At 40.1% G+C, this 18,282-nt stretch overlaps 3 protein-coding genes across 7 annotated transcripts; 1 reads left to right on the top strand and 2 right to left on the bottom strand.

Moving 5' to 3' along the window:
* Window positions 1-476: 476 nt before the first annotated feature.
* Window positions 477-5,697, bottom strand: LOC139623832 (FYN-binding protein 1-like). Of its 2 annotated transcripts, XM_071482420.1 has the most exons (13): window positions 5,610-5,697; window positions 4,923-5,315; window positions 4,636-4,726; window positions 3,511-3,601; window positions 3,300-3,419; window positions 3,004-3,109; window positions 2,702-2,816; window positions 2,578-2,597; window positions 2,417-2,462; window positions 1,897-1,931; window positions 1,726-1,773; window positions 1,510-1,538; window positions 510-649 (listed from the first exon to the last, which is right to left on the bottom strand). In XM_071482420.1, the coding sequence occupies exons 2-12, from the start codon at window positions 5,290-5,292 to the stop codon at window positions 1,516-1,518; spliced, it is 1,065 nt and encodes a 354-aa protein (XP_071338521.1). In that variant the 5' UTR covers window positions 5,293-5,315; window positions 5,610-5,697; the 3' UTR covers window positions 510-649; window positions 1,510-1,515. The 2 variants fall into 2 exon arrangements, with proteins under 2 accessions (XP_071338520.1, XP_071338521.1); XM_071482419.1 differs by lacking the exon at window positions 1,510-1,538 and having other exon boundaries at window positions 477-649.
* An 880-nt stretch (window positions 5,698-6,577) lies between these two features.
* Window positions 6,578-9,721, bottom strand: cunh5orf34 (chromosome unknown C5orf34 homolog). Its single transcript, XM_071482413.1, has 11 exons — window positions 9,379-9,721; window positions 9,199-9,288; window positions 8,736-9,107; window positions 8,405-8,655; window positions 8,222-8,320; window positions 7,763-7,883; window positions 7,511-7,602; window positions 7,346-7,424; window positions 7,160-7,245; window positions 7,005-7,051; window positions 6,578-6,869 (listed from the first exon to the last, which is right to left on the bottom strand). Exons 1-11 carry the CDS (start codon window positions 9,682-9,684, stop codon window positions 6,688-6,690), a joined length of 1,725 nt encoding a protein of 574 aa, XP_071338514.1. The 5' UTR covers window positions 9,685-9,721; the 3' UTR covers window positions 6,578-6,687.
* A 1,707-nt stretch (window positions 9,722-11,428) lies between these two features.
* Window positions 11,429-18,202, top strand: rnf34a (ring finger protein 34a). Of its 4 annotated transcripts, none has more exons than XM_071482414.1 (8): window positions 11,429-11,656; window positions 12,229-12,447; window positions 13,384-13,770; window positions 14,439-14,501; window positions 14,888-15,089; window positions 15,293-15,322; window positions 15,541-15,582; window positions 16,206-18,202. In XM_071482414.1, exons 1-8 carry the CDS (start codon window positions 11,444-11,446, stop codon window positions 16,391-16,393), a joined length of 1,344 nt encoding a protein of 447 aa, XP_071338515.1. In that variant the 5' UTR covers window positions 11,429-11,443; the 3' UTR covers window positions 16,394-18,202. The 4 variants fall into 4 exon arrangements, with proteins under 4 accessions (XP_071338515.1, XP_071338517.1, XP_071338516.1 ...); XM_071482416.1 differs by lacking the exon at window positions 16,206-18,202 and adding an exon at window positions 15,944-16,107; XM_071482418.1 differs by lacking the exon at window positions 11,429-11,656 and adding an exon at window positions 11,720-11,859.
* The last annotated feature ends 80 nt before the right edge of the window (window positions 18,203-18,282 follow it).

Below are 18,282 nucleotides of genomic sequence, written 5' to 3'. Positions count from 1 at the left end.
CATAGACGCAACAGACCTCCCACAGGCCTGAGATCTGCTGCATCGCCTTTAATCCCCCTCTAATCTTATAAAACATAAAAACATACATCTGCCCTGGCGACTGTAGGATGGTCAGTGAGGACAGAGCTAATCAACTGCTTGGCATGGACAGTTTTGGCTTTCATCACATATAGCCTATATCATTAGCATTTAAAGTAGAGTTCAAAATAAACTTCACCACACGCAATCATTAATTTATTGTTGAAAAAAAAGTAACAATGAATAAATAGCACACACAGTATTGATCAAAGCGTTTCATATATAGTCAAGTTGCTGAAATAAATGCTGGTGATTAAACATTTTCTCCATCAAATTAATATACCAGGCAACACCTCTAGTGAAGAGAATCAGGAATTGTCCACATTTGTCACAGCAAGTCACCATTGCACTTGTAACTGTTTAAAAAACTCAGCACTGCATAGCTGCTACAACAGGTTGAAGCATTAGATCCACCAAAATCATGTATTAATCATATTGAATCTAACCATGCTTTCTGATCAAGAAACTGGAGAAGTAAATGGTCAATAAAATGAGTAATGAGTAATAATGATCGTGCTCTTCAAAGTTGTCACTGCCATTATTGTAGATTAGTCGATCTCATAGATACAGTCTGTAGGAAAAAAAATATTATTAATAACAGGTTTTACATTTACATTTACATTTACTCATTTGGCAGACGCTTTTATCCAAAGCGACTTTTTTCTTTCTACTTCTTCTTCCTCTATTTTTTTTACATTTAATTTTAATCCATATCTGTCCTGCAGTGGTGCTCAGATCTCTAACATCAGTAAAAGTGTAAATTCCTCTATGTAAATTATACTCCATTATAAAGTCCTGCATTCAAAAGTAAAAGTAGGACCTACACAGGTACTACCAATTCAGTGTAAGTACAATATCAAAAGTAGAATGTCGTCTTCCTCTTTCTGAGGTTTAAATATGTTATAATTTTATAACATATTTAAATGTTGCAGCCAGTCATGCTAGAGCTAAAATATTAAAAATAATTACTGTAACAGTTGTATGCCTTACTATTTAACAATGAGTCATGTTTTATAAAATTATCGTAGGCTTTTTTTTAATGTTAAGTCATAATCTGCAAAGTGACTTGTAAATGCAGCTATAAAGATAAAATCTTGTGGAATAAAAAGTCAATACAGAAGCATAATGCATTCATATGATGAAAGAAAAAATGTTTGCCCTGTTTTTCTGAATTAATGAGATTATTATCTCCAAAATCAGAAAAACCCTCGACCCCTGGAGGCGGGGGTCGAGGGTTCTCCTTTGTTTTTTCAGAATTCTGAGATAATAATTTCATTGATTCAGAAAAACAGGGCAAACATTTTTTTATATCATGTGAATGCATTTTGCTTTTGTAAGTAAAACATCCCCCTCCCTCAAAATTGTACTTCAGTACAGTTTGTGTAATTTTACACCACTGCTGGTGGTGGTATTTGAGTCACCAGAACATACCTCAATTTATGTCCCCATAAATATCAAGCCTGTGTAAACAATAATCAGATTTTGAAACACTGTCAGACAGACATTACATGGTGCAGAAGTTGGTCAAAACTGTGTATTTGTAGCAAGCTACGGTAACAAACTAAAGTAAATAAATCACTGGAAAGATTTCTAAACCTATACCTCTGAGTCACAACATGTATTTATTTCATTGACATTATTACTCACCAAAAGGCAGTGGAGGACTCTGGGAATAAACATCGTAATACACCTCATCTATGGGCACAGAGACAAATAGTGCTCAGTGTTTAATAGCCGTGTGACGTCCACAGTGGTTTGTACAGTACAAATGAGCAGAAACATATTTGGTATAAAGGTTAAAATAATGGATATAGTTACCTCCATCTGTGGTTTGTTGTGGCATAAAAGAATCTCTGATGGGAGAAGAGAAAAAAAAAACTTTATGAAGATGTTTGGTTAAAACAGGACTTAAGAGTGTATTTTTATAGGTTTTAAAAGTAAGAAGTTAATGGACAGGATATCATAAACAAAAATGTTTTTCTTTGTTCAATAAGAACTTTTCTGACTCTAATCCTCAACAAAAAGTGTCTATTAAAGGATTTATACACACACGTTTATTAAAGTTGCAATAATCATATTTACCACTAGGTGCCACCCAAACACAACAAGCTACAAAATAATTATGTGACTTTTTTTGGTTTTTTTTTTCGTTTTTTTTTTTATGTGACACACATTTGTTGTTAGTGCATGTATTAATTAAACCAAATACTTGATTCCATTAAAGAAAGCGACTTTCATTCATTTGGTTAAGCACTAACTTCTGTTTACTTTCAGTGTATCCACTGTGATCTCAACTGCAATGGATGCAAAAACCCGAAACATAGAAAAACAGTACAACCTCATTTCTGGATTATCCACGTCATCATAAATGTCATCCTCCCCAACTATTTCAAAAACAGAAAATCAACAGTCAGGACTGTTGAGGCATAGAGGCCTTGTTATCATATCAACACATCATTCAATTAATATAATGACTGAAAAGCAATATAAGAAACTTGCCATTTTTCACGTCTAGGCCACTAAAAGGGGGAGACAGTTTAAAATCAATACAAGATCTTATGTGTGACTGATTTCTATCTTTCAAGATGTTTATGAAATGTTTCAGAGATGTTATGTTTTGTACCTGTCAGCTGGTGCCCCAATGTCATCATAAATCTCTGACTCCTGCTTGTAAGACATAGACCCTTGCTCCTCCTCTTCGTGATCTGTATGGACAGACTTGGTCTTCACATAGTCTTCTGCAGAAAAGTACGACCACATATTAGCAGAGCTCACTGCTTGGACCTTATGTTGGAGCACATTTATCACCATCACCGTCTTTTCTTGTTTGTCCTCTACATTTTTAAACTGTTGTTTAAAAAAGTGCAGGAGGTCTGTTACAGCGGCCCTACGTGTTCCTGCCCAGTCATTTTCCCTCTGGGTTACCTGTATTGTGAACAATCCCTCCTTGAGCCAGAGAAAAGGCTGATTTTGCTCCTTTACAGTCAAGAAGTGCCTTCTCCCTCTCGGCTACATGGACAGGTCCTTTAATCTAGTCGAGGATAAGGAGATCTCAGTTATGAGTCAGCTGTTTTTTTCAATTGATCTCTGTTATTAAGGTGTTTGTGGTTTGTACTGCACAATGCATGAAGTTACCGGTGTTACACTGGCAATGTATCAACATGCGTTGCTATATTAACTTTAAAAAAAGTAAATCCAGTGTGCAGGCTGTGTGCTTTTACCTTGGACACCATTGCATCTTTGTGCTTCTGCTCTTTTGTTTCCTGTTTTGTCAGTTGTTTTCTCTCCTTTTTCTTGGTTTGTCTTTTTATTTCCTCTGAGTTTATGGTTCCTTTTGTCTCCTGATTATCATAATTATCATTGGATCAAAACCTATATCAAAGACACGATTTTGATAGCAAAGCAATACACACATTCACCGAAACCACTTACTGTCTGTTTCTCCTCTGTGACTTCATGGTTTATGTCCTTTTTTCCACGATTTCTCTCTTGATGTTTTTTAAATCTCTCTGCTTGTTTCACCCTTTGGAAAGACAAAAATGATAAACTGTATGTACACATATACATATATACTCTGACCATCTGTCAATTTGTTCATACATGTCTAACTCCATGTAATTAGTTAGGTTTGTCTCTAAATTGTAATTGTAAAACTTCTGTTCATGTTACTTTCATGTCAGTTCATGTCCACTTAACTCCAACCTGGAATAAATGAACAGAAGTCAAAATTCTAAGTTGGATAAATTCAAAGCCTAAACTTAAGACATTGAGTTAAATTGCCAAATTTGACATTTTAATGAAGTTTGTTGCAATAAAATATTCAACTTTGTCTTTTTTGCAGTTTGTGTATATAATCTCCCACTATTCATACTGTATGTCAGGATTAAAACCAATCCAAGGAGTTCTCTGTAAACCTTGGCAATAAAACTGTGGCAAGGCTTAGATCAGAGCAAAGGTATAAAATTATTTCCAAAGCTCTCAGTGTCCTCAGGTGCACAGTGGCCTCAGTAACTGTGAAATGGAAGAAGTTTGGAACCACCAGGACTCTTCCTAACTGAGTACGAGGGCAAGAAGGGCCTCAGTTAGGGAGGTGACCAAGAACCCAATAACTGTCTGATGAGACAGAACTTTGTCCCTTTGGGCAGAACCCCAAACATTATGTCTGGTGAACACCAGGCACTGTCATCGCCTGGCTAATACCATCTCTACAATGTAGCTTGGTGGGGGACTCAGAGATGTAGTTGCTGCCATAGGGGCTTCTGAAAAGAAATAAATGGCCTTAATGCTTTTGTAAATGAAAGATTTCAGACTAAGCTTTTTTCATAAATTTGCAAAAATTTCTAAAAACAGGTTTTCATTTTCTTGTAATGAGTTGTTGTGTGTAGATTGTTGGACCAAATGGCAATTTTATCAATTCAAAATTAAATCTACAACACAATTAATTGTGCAAAAAGTAGCAAGTAGAAAGGATCTGGATCTGTTCTAAAGTCACTATGTATACCTGTATATCTCAACAGCAAACCTAAAGCAGCTCTACAATATGATATGGACACTTACAAAACAGCTTCAAGGTTGGGTGGTGGTTGCAAGCGTAGAGGTGCAGGGGCAGGTGAAGGTGCAACATGATGTGGTATCTTCATCCTTGGTCCTGCCACACAAAAATGCCATCTTTATTTAAATCTCTATTATGAAACATTCTGCTGCTGTTACATTGTAGTATTTGAAGAAGCAATAACCATGTTGGAATGATGATTTATCTTGAGTTACACTGCATTTTTGAATTTCTCTATGGGGATCAAAAAAGTTTTGTATTTTTTTTTTTCTTAAAAAAAAAACTGTCTCACCATCATTTAAATATTTGCTGTTCCTTCTAAATCGATGGATGTCAACATTTGGAGGTCTGTCAGGCTTCAGAGGAGGGCTCCCCAGAACAAACACAGGAGGAAACCTCTTCTTAGGAACAGAGCGGTCAGTACTGTCTCTTTCAAGTTGGTTTCTTACAGGTTTTGGTGTCTGTGTTTTAAGGAGCCTTCTCTCGAAGTCAGGCTTAGGAATGTGGGAGCTATTGATTGCGTTCAGAGAATTTGACAGATTCCCCTGCAGAGCAGCTATTCTGGATTTAACAGAGGATTCAGCACAGATCTTTTCTCGGAGTGAACAGAGTTTACTGGAAGCATCTGGCATAGAGCTGCGATTTGTCTCAAACTGAGCCATGAGACCCCACGTGACTGTTTGTCCTATATAGAGAAAAAAATTGAGGAATTACTGTTGAGTGTATCAAGACTTAGTTCTTGGCTTCACTCTTTTCCACTAGCACACAAAAAGGTAAAAAAAATAAATTAATTAATTAAAAAAAGAGGGAATCTCCAACTGTCAACACAGATTTATATCAAATAGATAGATAAAAAATTGAAGACAAATCTTACACCAAGTGTGTGCAACACACATGAAAACAAGAGAATTACATGCACAAGTCAGGAAGCAAAAATGACTTCAAAACAAAAATGAAAGGATTTTATTTCATAACTCACCTGATCTTTGTGTGCAAACATAAGCGTGTGTCTCTGTGTGAGAGTGTGTGTCTCTCTGATCTGATACAATTCACGAAATAAAAATGCTCCACCCACAAAGGAAGTATTTGACTCTTAACTGAGTGAAAAAAGCCAACTCCTGTCAGCCTGGTAGATCAAAAGATTGTAAGACCCATTTAGAATTTAAATTATACAGTATATTAAAGTTATATGATATAAACTGATAAATCACATTTCTAAAACCCTGTGCAGGTGCCTTCAAGTGTCAATACTCTCTCCTTAGGTCTTGGTATTGCAAAACTTCCTGAGGAGGATTTTAAACATGGATATAGGTATAGTCCTTTCAAGCTGAATTTTCTTTTCAGCTGTAAATTATTCAGAAATTGAACAGAAAAACTATTTTCCAAGTAGAGTGTATTTACATAAATTCGATTCCCTCTCATATCTTTCATTTCAAATTTCTGAAAACACAGTAAGGTATATACAATGCTACGCATTTTTTGATGTTGGGTTTTTATGTGGATCAGAACTAGTCATTTACTGTCTACAGTCATTAAGTAAAACTTTTAGGAGCATAAAATAAGACCTCTTTGGGCAACACTGCCCTAATATACATATTTCACCTGTGGCATATGGTTAAACACAAGACCACAGCTTGCATGAATAGTGACCTACATTCCACTCATGCACCTAAGTTTAAAACCCAATTTATAACCGAAACCTTTATGTCACACCGAGACTTTTTCTTATCATTCACACCTTGTACATTGTAAGCACGTACCACATTCGTCATAGGTTTTGGGAGGAAATATAAAAATGTTAAAGTTATTCTGCACCTTTGCAAGTTGTTATCTATGACTCTGACAGGAAGAAACTGTGTGCTGACAAAAACTTGGTAATTGCTTCTGTGTCTGTACATTTAGCAATTAAATACAACAAACTAAATTAAATTCAACTTTGTGACGTCATTACATAAAGATAAGTTTTTATTTGAGTATCTGTACATAACAGTAAAACCACTTTACATTTTTACAGAGAAGCTCATACACAGTAGTTTCTTCTCCTCCTCTCTCTTCTTTCAAGTGTTTGTGTTTGCAGACACAAGAGCATCAATGTCCTGTATGGCTCGGGATGTCTTCTGAAGAGCCTCAGCAATGGAGCTCTCATTCACTGGTTCATGAGTCTCCTCTTCTCCAGAACTATCTTGCAGCTCCGCGCATCCTTTCTCACTTCTTTCGAGGCGGCTGTTCTCCAGAAGAACTGGGCACAGGATGTTAAGGAGTGTGCAAAGTCATTGACATAAACATGGCAAACTCTCACAAGAAAAAAAAAAACAAGTTCTATTTGTGTCCACAGCATGAATTTGTGTGCCGTCGTCGAAGTGTTAAAGGATACAGTTGAACCGTTTTATCTTCTCTAGTTCTGCAGCTACAAGATCTGACCTGAAGTAAATGGAAGATCACATGAACATTACAAACAAGCTGTTGACACAGTGTCCGACTTTCAATAATATAATACCCCACAGGAGAGACCAGAGAGCTATAACTCACCGAATTTCCACTGTCATGTGATGCTCAACGGGTGCAGGACTGGACAGATATTCTTCAAGGATAGGTGGTTTAGAAAAATGTCTGTCCTGCAAACAAAATAACACATTTTTATAATAATTTTAGAGGCATGAATACTATGTAAATGCTATAGATATCAACAGCTGTAGTAATATCAGCAGGGACTACTTCTATGGCCTCTTGCAAGCAGCTGGGTGCGGCAGGGAGCTTCAGCGATTGCTTGGTCTGGTCGTAGCAAGTGAGGATCCTGCCAAAAAGTGATGTAACAGCTGGAGACCTTCAATAAAATAAAGCCATGAAATTCATCAGGCCGTGATAAAGGTGGTAGCCTACCTGCTTGCACGACTCACAATAGAGCATATAGAGTAGACCTGTCCGCATACATCTGGTGGAAGACTATTCAAATAGTATGATAGCTCTTTCACCTGTGAGATAGACACAAATAATTTGACATTGTGCATTTATGCAAAGATGCAAGAGACGTGACTGGTTTTGTGCTGTGGCTTCCAAAAAATGGTGACATACTATTCTTGATGTAGTGGTTGAGCCTATGTGACAGCTGTAAGATGAAAGGCTTAAACTTACCTGCCCGGACTGGGGCTCAGGTTGGTGATGGGTAAAATAAGTGTTGAGGACACCGTTAGACCGGATCACTGATCCATCTCCTGGGGAAACCTCTATGACTGAGACAGCTCCGCTCAGTATCCTACACAAGAGAGGATACTGGTACAGGTTAGAGGTAAGCACACTCATAGTGTAGCTGTATACACTAGTAATCAGTACATAGTGCTTTCTTACATAAGAAAGGTTAACCTAAAACAAAAATCACACTCTAAAGATCTAAGTGTGAAAATGTGCAAAGCTGATAAAAAATTATTTGCACGTTCGCAAGTTTACACGCTCATTCAAGTGTCAGTGCTTCATTTGTTGAAAGCATTGAGTTATACTGGCATGTTTTCACACAATAAAGTGTTTAAGACTACAGAGCAGAGGTGTTCTTTGAGAGTTGAAATCTTTAAGGTGCTTGAAAACCTGCAATCCTACCTGTAGGTGACTCCTTGACACCACATCACTTTCACCAGCTCTGTTGGAAGGTCTTGATCTGACTGTTCTTTTTTGGTCAGGGGGTCTTTAATCTGCCACCTTAAATACATGAGTAATGAAGCTTAAATCAGTCACTGAGCATTGTCAAATAGTTCACTGTGTGCTTCTTAGTAATCAACAAACCTGTGCCTGTGAGGTGAGGGACATGTGAGAGGCAGTGCCTGAGGTAGGGGAGACCTTCTCTCTTCGCTAGATACATCAGGCACATTCATTTTCCTGTCTGCCTGGGTAGAATCACAACCACCCTCTTTAGGTTTAGAGAGACGAGCCGTCCAGTGGTGGCGAGCCAAGGAGAGAGGGTAGCACCACATGGGGGCATAAGCAAAGCAAGAGTGATGCTGGACCACTGTGGTGGATTGGTACATCTTCCCTGGCTGGGAAGGGAAGAGACAAGAAATGAAACAGTTCATCAAATATTAAATATAGGCACAGGAATATTTCTAAGAAGCATTACCTTTGGCTCAGAAGTGCTTTCAATGCAAGGAGAACAAGACCTTGATCTAATGGACTCATTCCTTCTTTCTCTTCCCTGATGAACCCCTTCGGTCTCGTTGTTGGTGGTCTGACAGATCAGATTGTTCACTTGCTGCTGGCTGCCCGGCCTCCCATCAGGATCTCTGCTGAAACACTGCATGCTGTGGTGCTGATTCTGAGTCCGACTGAGGCTGCATGTGAACTCGACCGAGAAGTCTTCACCTGAAGGTGACAGCATCAGTGCAGCGCGCCCCTCCTCAGACCTGATGATGGTCTCGCCTTCAGGCCCGAGTTCAGCTTCACAGGAAGACCACTCAGGCCACTGCACGTCTGAGTCGATGCTGAAAAAAGGCTACAGGAGGAAACGCAAAAAACTATTTAGATACTTGCATCGTTGCACAATTTGAGATGCTGACAGTGGACTAGGAAGTAGCTCTTGGTACCTTCTTGTGCTCAGCAGGGATGAGTTCCTCCGGCAGATATGGTTGACTTGCATATTTATTCCTAAACGCCAGAGCAGCTACCACCAACTCCTGCAACATGACACAAGCCCGCTGAACACAACAGGATTGAGCCTGTGCAGTTGCTGTAATGCAGAAACTAACCATGACAGGACACCTTACCTTGTATGTGCTGATGGTGAACCTGGTCCTCTGCCGGGCCCTCTCCCGGGGCTGCAGAGGATGCCCGGAGGGGTCCGCAGCTTTCACCAGCAGGAGCTCACAGCCGCACGGCGACAGTTGCAACCGGGCCCCGTTTACGTAGCGAACATCCACCGACTCATCCTCGTACATGACCATCAAACTGACGCCGGCGTCGGTTCCCATCATCGAGCAGGATCCATCAGCTTTTCCTGGATTGTACCATGGTGTACATCCATGGACTGTACGGGCGCTAAAAAACTCAAAACATGCGTCGGCCAACGTCATCACGTAGAGACGTTTGTTGTTGGCGGGCTCACCGAGAGGGAGAGAGCCGGACCGGAAGTGCACTTCATTTTTTATTTATTTATTTATTTTTTCATGTTGTTTTGTTTAATAATTATATTCTTTGTGGCCAGTGACCAACGTTGGGCACGTACAGTCAAGGAAACACCTCAAACAAACAATGAATGTAATAAATGAACATAGGGCTACAACAAAAATTGTAAATAAAAGCACATTTTCATATCATTTACATTTCTTAGAAGAGTTAATCATACATTTGTGCCTGCCTGTGTATCGGCTGTAGAATTGGAAAAATATGATTATAAAATATTGGCTTTCATCCTATATCTTATAATGATACAAAAGAAAACTTCTTTAAGGGAAAAGACAAAATCAAAATTCAACACTGTCAAGTGTGACAGGACCAAAACTACAACTGTCAGTGATATCCATTGATTTTGTTCCACAATGACCCTTAAATAATGAATAGGAACACAGCTGCAGATGTGAAAAAACGTGTAAGTAACTGTAAGTACTGACACCTACTGCCCAGCTGGTTAGTGCACAGCAATTACTTTAATCTCGTCAGTATTTTCTGACAAATTGAAAGATTGATTAACTCTGTGACAATGTCAGTACTACCCCGTCCTCGCCCAATGTCCACTCCAGCTAGGACAAACTACATAATGAAAGGCTCACCATCTTGGTTATTTGTCATGTAAAGTACATGATCTTGAAACATAATAACTTTTATATGTCTCCTTTGATATGTGCAAATGATGACTTCCACAGTTTGGTTTGTCCAACAGGCTTGTTAAAAGAACCTGTATGCACGTCAGTCTTTCACATCCATATCTAAAAGTCCAGCAGTTACTCTTCCAGTGCATTACATATTGCAATCACATGTTTGTCTCTATATGTCAACCCTTTGATTGACTGGTGATCTGTCCAGGGCGTACCTCACCCTCACCCAATGTCCCTATACCCTATCACCCTATTACCCTGTCAGAATAAGTGGTATGGATGATGGATGGATGATGGATGGATGGATGAATGGGCAGAATCATTTGGTTTTGTATTTTTAGCATTAAAAAAAATATGTATTTGGTTTCAAAGTATTACAGCCAGCTCTTGTTATAAAACATTGTTTTTGGGTTCCTCTGAGTTTGGTTTAAAGAGAGAATGGCATGGAGGGTTGAAGAAACGTATAGTTGTTTTTGATGGCTGGTGGGATGAGGCTGAGGGGGTGACAGAGAAACATGAGTGACAGTGCTGTATATGTTGATAATGATTACATTTGGAACTGATATTGATGCAAGTCATATGACCCAGCATGTTTTGTTTATCACAATAATACTATTCTTCTTTTTTGGTTTTAATTATTATCATTAAGTATTTTGGGGGCATTAAAGCCATTTATCATAGAGCTGGTGATGCATCAAAGGTCCCCAACCAGACTCGAACTGGGGACACTGCAGAATAGGGCACCCTGAAATTATTATTTTGAATCAATACATACACAAACACCAAATGGGAAGTATTATTTGCTTGTTTTTTTTATATTGCAAATTTATTTTTCAACCTGAAAGATCAAATGTTATTGTTTCAAAGCCTTCCATGGAATTGGTGTTATGTATATGTTGTCAGATTAAAAAACAGTTTAAATACTCCAAAAGTTTAGTTTTTACTTTATTAAAAGTACACCTTAATGTAAATAGCCTCAATCTAAAAGGTATGGGAAGTGGAGTGCCCTCAGTTCCGTATGTGGCCTGTGGGGGCGTCGCTGCGTCCACACCACCGAGGCATCAGAGGGAGAAGAAGCCGAGCCAGCGGCGCTGTGTCCGGGGCACGACCGGAGCGCTCATCACGCCGAGACGCGTCCAGGCGGTTCAGCATAATAAGTCACGGTCCGTATTGCAATGGTTACACCGCCAGTCTGCTCTTTCACAGTAGACACGCCGGAGCTGCAATGAAGGTGCGTTATTTTTCTTCACGCAATCCCTCCTCCAGTTTCAGCTCGGCTCGGGCGGTCGCTGCCGGCTAACGCGGGCTAAAGCAGCTGTATCAGCGGAGCAGCCCCTCGTTACCCAGCCTGTGTGAGCTGGTTGTCAAAACGGCAGCTCTGACACCTGCCACCAAACATCGACTAGATGTAATGTTAAGCAGGGACTTATTTCGGTAAATTTGTTTTCTTATTGAACATTTTGGTTAGTTGTTTAATCTGCTGTCTCCCAACGCTAACGTTAGCTGGCTATCAATAATATGTTAACTATGTAGCTTAGCTTAATTGTATGTTTGTGTTGTGGCACTTGTATCTGCTTGTGCGATATTGTGTTAAGCTATCACTGCGGGGTAAAGCCTTTTAGTCATCTCATCTATAATTAGTTTCCATATATAGTTTCTATTCAAAGAGCAGGATCTGTTTCTGTGGTAGCCGTCGGTATAAATGTTGCTGCCGCACTCATTCATGTTAAATGTTCTGTCAGCATCAACAAGATTAATGTGAGCAGAGGAAATACTCAAGTGAAGGTGTGTTGTGACTCTCAGGCAGGGGCCTCGTCCATGTGGGCTTCATGCTGTGGTCTGCTGAATGAAGTCATGGGTACTGGGGCCGTCAGAGGCCAGCAGCCGGGTTTTGGGGCCGGGGCTGGACCCTTCAGATTTGCCCCCAGTGCGGGATACTCCACATACCCGCCCACCAGCTCAGGGAGTCCCAGTCTTGTATGCAAGGCCTGTGGCCAGGCCTTCTCAGTCTTCAGGAGGAAGGTAGGTGCCTGGATGCTCTGTGTGATGCCAGCACATGTCAATAGGGCTGCTGACTTAATGAGGAGGAAAAGTGCATGTGTGAAAGCAGAGGTGGATATTAAATCAATATTTTAGATAGAAGCACTAATGTACATGGCTGTGGGAAAACTGAGTAATTTAGTCTTACTTAGATTGAGGGCATGTTTTAATGCACATCTACATTAGTAATGGGTTTTCATATCTTAATGCTGTTTGGCCAATTAATTTAAAATTAAGAGTGAAGTCAATCAAAGTCTGTATCTTAAATCATTTTGTTTTCTTTTTTAGAGTATCTCAGAGTCTTGTAAATCCTAAAGCAGTTATTTCAAGCAGAGCGTAATTAGCCACAAATTTCTAAGAAATTACTTAGCTGTGTGGAGAAGTGAAAAGTTGATTTAATTTACACCCAGAGGCAAGTAATCTTTACTGAAAATGCTGTGCCGTTCTAGCTCATTGCAGAGACAGATGGACACCATACTGGTTCTGTAATATCAGCATCACTGATGTTCATGTATGGCTCACAGGGTCTCATTCTGTCTGAACCTTGTGCCTCGCTCACTCATCGTGCCAGTTTAATCCCACGTCTTGCATTTATTACTGTTTGATGTTTGTCACTTAAAAGAAATGGGCTGCCTCCTGTGTCTGTGCCTGGAGAGGTAGAGCAGATGTGAGTGATTGAAAAATGCAGGCAAGGTCTTTTGGCATGGATATGCTTTCCAGTGATTTATTAAATGTCTCTTCACTTAACTGTTCCTATTTCATCTGTAATATCACAGGTTATTGTAAAAAAAAAAACAATAAACGAAGGGCAGACAGACATTTGGTCTTATGCATCATTCTGATATGAGGGCTGTTTGGCAGTGACTCATGGTAGAAGGTGTGCATAAATCACTAATTGTTTTTTCATTTCTTCTTTAGTATATTTGCTGCGACTGCAAGAAGAGTTTCTGCTCGCTGTGCTCCGTGCTTCAGGAGAATCTGCGCATTTGTGCCACGTGTCATTTGCTGAAAGCAACAGCCTTTCAGCGGCCTCGGCTCATGCGTTTACGAGTGAAGGACCTGCGCCAGTACTTGCTGCTCCGTAACATCCCCACCGATACCTGCAGGGAAAAGGAAGACCTGGTGGACTTGGTGCTCTGTCACCGAGGCATTGAGGAAGAGGAGGACCCTGACACGGGCAGCCTCCACTCGCGGTCCCTGTATACGCCGACCCCTTCTACCACACGATCTGCCTCAGAGCTGTCTGCTTTCGTCGTCTCTCAAGAGGAGCGGCTCAGCAGGAGCGATAGCTCTGATACCAACCAGGTCAGGGCTGAATTTGAAATATATACTATTTTTAATAACAGCACAAATCAAATCAAATCCTTGTAAATATCAGCAGAGATACAGAAGTATAACACCTAGCCTATCAGTTTTGTGGATTTTTTGGTAATGGTGTGCTGTAGGCACAAACCTTACATTTCTGAAGAGCCCACTTAGTGTTTTTCCACAGCATTTTAGGTTGTTTGTGCAGATTTTAGTGTGTTATGTCAACGATTGAGGGAGAGTATTTGTTGAGCTGCTACAAATTAGTATATGGGAACTACTTGACATGTCACCATAGACAAGTATAGAAACAAAGTGTTGAAGTGATGTTTATTATTCATCTTTACTACAGTTTGTAAGCCAGCCAAAAGGGAACTGACTGGGACTCTAGAACGCAGAGAGGCAAAAAGTGAAAGAGAAAACGAATTGCCACAACTGGTGATGAAAAGGGAGCTCAGCTTCAAACAGCCAGGATCCACTATAAATACTTGTACTTGGCCTGCTTAGGGAGCAGTAAGCTTTTCTATGAATGGAAGGGACGAGACATTGTTGTTCCTAAGGTATCAATGAGCTGTCTGAAGAGCGCCTAATCCTAATCCTCAGTTAGCTGGCTTGTTCCTTGCATGTAGTGAACACTAATGTGTCTTGTTGCTGTTGTTGTGTTGCAGGATATAGGTGATGCAACATCGGTTTCCCTCCTCAACTTGGATCCCAGTGAACACACTCCTGAGGTGATCAGATTTCCTGCCATCATTTTCAAATCATTTATATGTGAATTATTGACAAATGCATTTCACCTTTTTTGCTGAATATTGATGCAGTGCAAGAAACCAAGGCAAGGGTTGAAAATGAGATGCTAATGCTTAGAACTTCTTGGCTGGATATGAAACTGCTTTCTCTCCTGCTGCAAAAACTGCAGTGCCTTGCAGACTGCAGACTCAGTATACTTCAGATTTTCAAATTATAGTCAAAGTGCTTATTGCACAGAAGAAGCAGTAATAAATGAAAACATCTGTGATGGACAGGGAGGCTAAAAATCCTGAAAATAACAAGTTTTCTGTACCATTTAGATACCAAATACCAAAAGTGTCATTTGGTGGTTTCTCTGATTCTTCAGGTGAGCCCTCAGACACGACGTCGGGCCAGAGCATCTCTGTCAGACATCTCCAGCTTGAGGGACATTGAGGGCTTGTCTGTCAGGCAGCTGAAGGAGATCCTGGCCAGGAACTTTGTCAACTATTCAGGGTGCTGTGAGAAGTGGGAGCTGGTGGAGCGCGTCAGCAGACTGTACAGAGAGACAGAGGAAAACAGGAAATCATGTGGGTATTAAACACTGCATAGAAATGAAACTATTGGTAGTTTTCCTTTTATTTGTTAGTTAATATCTATGAAAAATCTAAATTTTGTGATAGTATATGTGAAGGCAAGTAGAGAGTATATATTTATTTAAGTTGCTATATAAGTATTCAGTACTTGTACCTCTGTTTACTGTGAGTGATGGAGTCTGATCTCTTTCTTGCAGTGGAAAATGTGAGCAGTACTGTAACCACAGGTAAGCTGTCACCCATCTGTTTGAACTGTCCTAGATGTCAGCACTGGATACCACATCCTGTTTTTACCCATAGAAACCTAATATCTTTGTTGTGACAATATCATACCCTGTAGGTAATAATGGTTTGAAGTACCTACACTGATCACATGTAGACACAAGCAGACTCATTCAGAATGATGATGAAATCTCTTGCTTGCTTTACCCCTCCCACACTAAAGTGGTGGCCTTCCCCCCTCCCATCTGCAACGGTGCCATCGGAGGTAAGGCTTATGGATTCCTCGCCACCACCGTTACCGTGGTCACACATACCATCTGTGACACGCCTCTCCATCGTATGAACAGTATCACATCTGCACCGCATCTGTCTTCCTCGTGAACCTGTTTTTATTGTTATCTAATCCTTTCTTTGTGCAATTCCTACATGTGCTGTTTTACTGGAAACGAATGTTCATTTATTCTACTTAAGAACTTCAATATTTCAGTTACATTTGTCATGCTCCAGGAATATTGATCCACCATGAGATCAATCTCCCAAGGTCATCTGTTCATGTGTTCAACGTGTGAAGCTAATTATACTGAGAACTGCAGTATGTTAGCTGTGTACATTCACTCTCTTACCAGCACGGCTTCAGTGATGAAGACTGTGTGGTTGCCATAGAAACATCATAGAAACACAGCCACCGCAGGCATTGACATTTTTCAGGAGATTGTGTGCATGACCTCATCAAGATAAGGCCCACTGGATAAGACGAGGTGTTTTATTAAGTTGCTGAGTATTCTACTGCCCCCGTCTCCTTAGTGCATGTTTTTTTCCCCCGCCGCTTTTAAAGCCGTTTCTTAACGTTTCCAGTCACCTCTCTGCGTCTCTGTCTGTCTCTTGCAGACAGTGAGAAGGGCCCACTGACGATCCATGACGACAACCTCTGCAGGATCTGCATGGACGCCACGATTGACTGCGTTCTCCTGGAGTGTGGTCACATGGTCACGTGCACCAAGTGCGGCAAGAGGATGAACGAGTGCCCGATCTGCAGGCAGTATGTCGTGAGGGCCGTGCACGTCTTCAAATCCTAATACACCACTGCAAGACAACAGCACCTGCTTCAGAGCAGCAGCTCAGATTGAGACTGTACCTTAACTCAACCATGCAGCTCATATCTTTTGAATCCCCAAAAGACTTTTTTTTGTGGATGTTTCATGTTTGTATTCACATTATTTGCACATTGAAATATTACAAGACGTGTGTTTTTCTTAAGAATTTGACTCTTTGGTTCAACCAGTGGGCAGAGTGTAGGATCGTACCCTCCTGTGAGTCAGTCCTCAAGTAAACATATCTCTGATCTGTGTTCATTCCTAAGTGTCCGTTTTGCTTTTCTTACAGTTTTTCAACACAAAGAATGTGTGGCATCCAGCCACGTGCAGTCTTATTAAACACAACACATCACCCTCAGATCTGCCTATAAACTGTAGCTGGCACTCGACTGCTGAGTTTTCTTTAGAGCACCTCTCTTTACAGCTGCTGCAAGTGAATACATATCTTAGTAACACCGAGGACAGACACATGCTGAACCTGAGCACAGGAGAGTTAGGTGCCAAATAATGGGTCATGCCCTTATGGTTCTCACCCAATGTTTTTTTTTTTTTTCCCTCGACTGTGTGGGCCAGTGTGTGGCTGTTAATTGTTCAGCACATCTTAACAGAAAGCACTTTGTTCACTGTGTGCGTTAATGCATCACTGCTCACAACTGAATGCAAACCAGTAATTGTGGCTGAGGTAGCACGTGAAGTAATTATTGAACACTTGTCCAAACCTCAGCTCGACTGATGGAGTTTTGAAGGCCAATAACTTTGTTTAAGTTAGTGAGAAAAGCTAAACAGAAATCACTGAGCTCGTCTTCTCAAGTTACTCAGCCCACAGATTACCATTGTGATTCAAGGATGCCAATGACTGAAAACGGTGATTTATGATGAAGTCGTTTTTTTTTTTTTATTTCATTATATTCATCTGTTTTGTTAGAAAAGAGCTTATTGCAATGCATTACACATTAAAATGATCACACAAACTCATTACAGCAATAGCTAACCTCTGCTGTCACCTCTGTCCTGTCTCGGCACTTCAGTGGAGACAAAAACCGGTGCTAACTCATCCAACCAACTTCCCTGTTTCCCAGCTGAACTGTGGATGTGAAACTCTGAATGTTTTTGTTGTTGTTGTGTATTGTTGGGAGTGGAATGAAGTGTCTTAATGCGTTTTAGTTGATTTTCTCTCATGTAGGAGTAATATATTGAACTAACTATTCAAAGACATAGCGATGAGTTTACTGACACCTGTGGTATAGAAAGTATATAGAAATAATGACTTGCTGATGTACATTTGCATATATTGATCAATATGAGATGTATATATCTATATTTTTTTCCATTTGATTTAAATTGCGTAATATCAAATTATTGAAATGTCCCTGGGATTGGGTTAGATTATTATTACAGAGTTACGTTTTCCTGTCAAGTAGTTTGAAGTATGTTTAATCTGCATAGTTTTGCTTGAGCTATCTGTCCCTCTTGAACCACAGCATGACAAGAACCCGTATGACACTGGTTATGTTATCCTCCATCTTCCCCACCTCTAAAACTTTTATTTCCTGTAATCAATCCTGCTCCTTTAGCAGTATCCAGCTCTCTACTGTACCCACACAAAGCCAACATTGCTGCTATTACAGTAAAGACGTCCTCTACAATCATGAATAGTAGCGGAGCAGGTTGCACTTTTCCTTTAGAGAGGGTGTAATTGTGTGCAAGGTTTTGTCTTAATATTTGGGAATGTTGAACTTTTTATTTTGGTAATTAAAGATTTTAATTAAAGTCTGTTTTTGTATACTCATGCATCACAGTGTCCCTGTATTATCTTGGCTTAATTATTAATAATTAGTGCAGAAGAGATCTGTTGATTGATTAATCAACAC

This window comes from Trachinotus anak, unplaced genomic scaffold, assembly GCF_046630095.1.
Source record: "Trachinotus anak isolate AG129_WGS33_773 ecotype Australia unplaced genomic scaffold, CSIRO_AGI_Tana_v1 ptg000008l, whole genome shotgun sequence".
In the NCBI taxonomy this organism is placed as follows: Eukaryota; Metazoa; Chordata; class Actinopteri; order Carangiformes; family Carangidae; genus Trachinotus; species Trachinotus anak.
Note: the sequence above shows the minus strand (reverse complement) of the source record. Positions and strands in the feature narration are given on the sequence as shown.

Bases quoted from the DNA above. Each gene is read 5' to 3' on its own strand.
- cunh5orf34 (XM_071482413.1), bottom strand. From the start codon at position 9,684: ATGACGTTGGCCGACGCATGTTTTGAGTTTTTTAGCGCCCGTACAGTC. The intron at 9,108-9,198 runs GTACCAAGAGCT...TTCCTCCTGTAG, and splicing joins TCCCTGCTGAGCACAAGAAG to CCTTTTTTCAGCATCGACTC. The intron at 7,052-7,159 runs GTGAGTTATAGC...CATTTACTTCAG, and splicing joins CACATGACAGTGGAAATTCG to GTCAGATCTTGTAGCTGCAG.
- rnf34a (XM_071482414.1), top strand. From the start codon at position 11,444: ATGTGGCCTGTGGGGGCGTCGCTGCGTCCACACCACCGAGGCATCAGA. The intron at 14,502-14,887 runs GTGATCAGATTT...CTGATTCTTCAG, and splicing joins CCAGTGAACACACTCCTGAG to GTGAGCCCTCAGACACGACG. The intron at 15,090-15,292 runs GTGGGTATTAAA...TCTTTCTTGCAG, and splicing joins AGAGGAAAACAGGAAATCAT to TGGAAAATGTGAGCAGTACT.
- LOC139623832 (XM_071482419.1), bottom strand. From the start codon at position 5,292: ATGGCTCAGTTTGAGACAAATCGCAGCTCTATGCCAGATGCTTCCAGT. The intron at 4,727-4,922 runs GTGAGACAGTTT...TTTGTGTGGCAG, and splicing joins CAGCAAATATTTAAATGATG to GACCAAGGATGAAGATACCA. The intron at 650-1,725 runs GTGAGTAATAAT...TTTTTCCTACAG, and splicing joins GAGTCCTCCACTGCCTTTTG to ACTGTATCTATGAGATCGAC.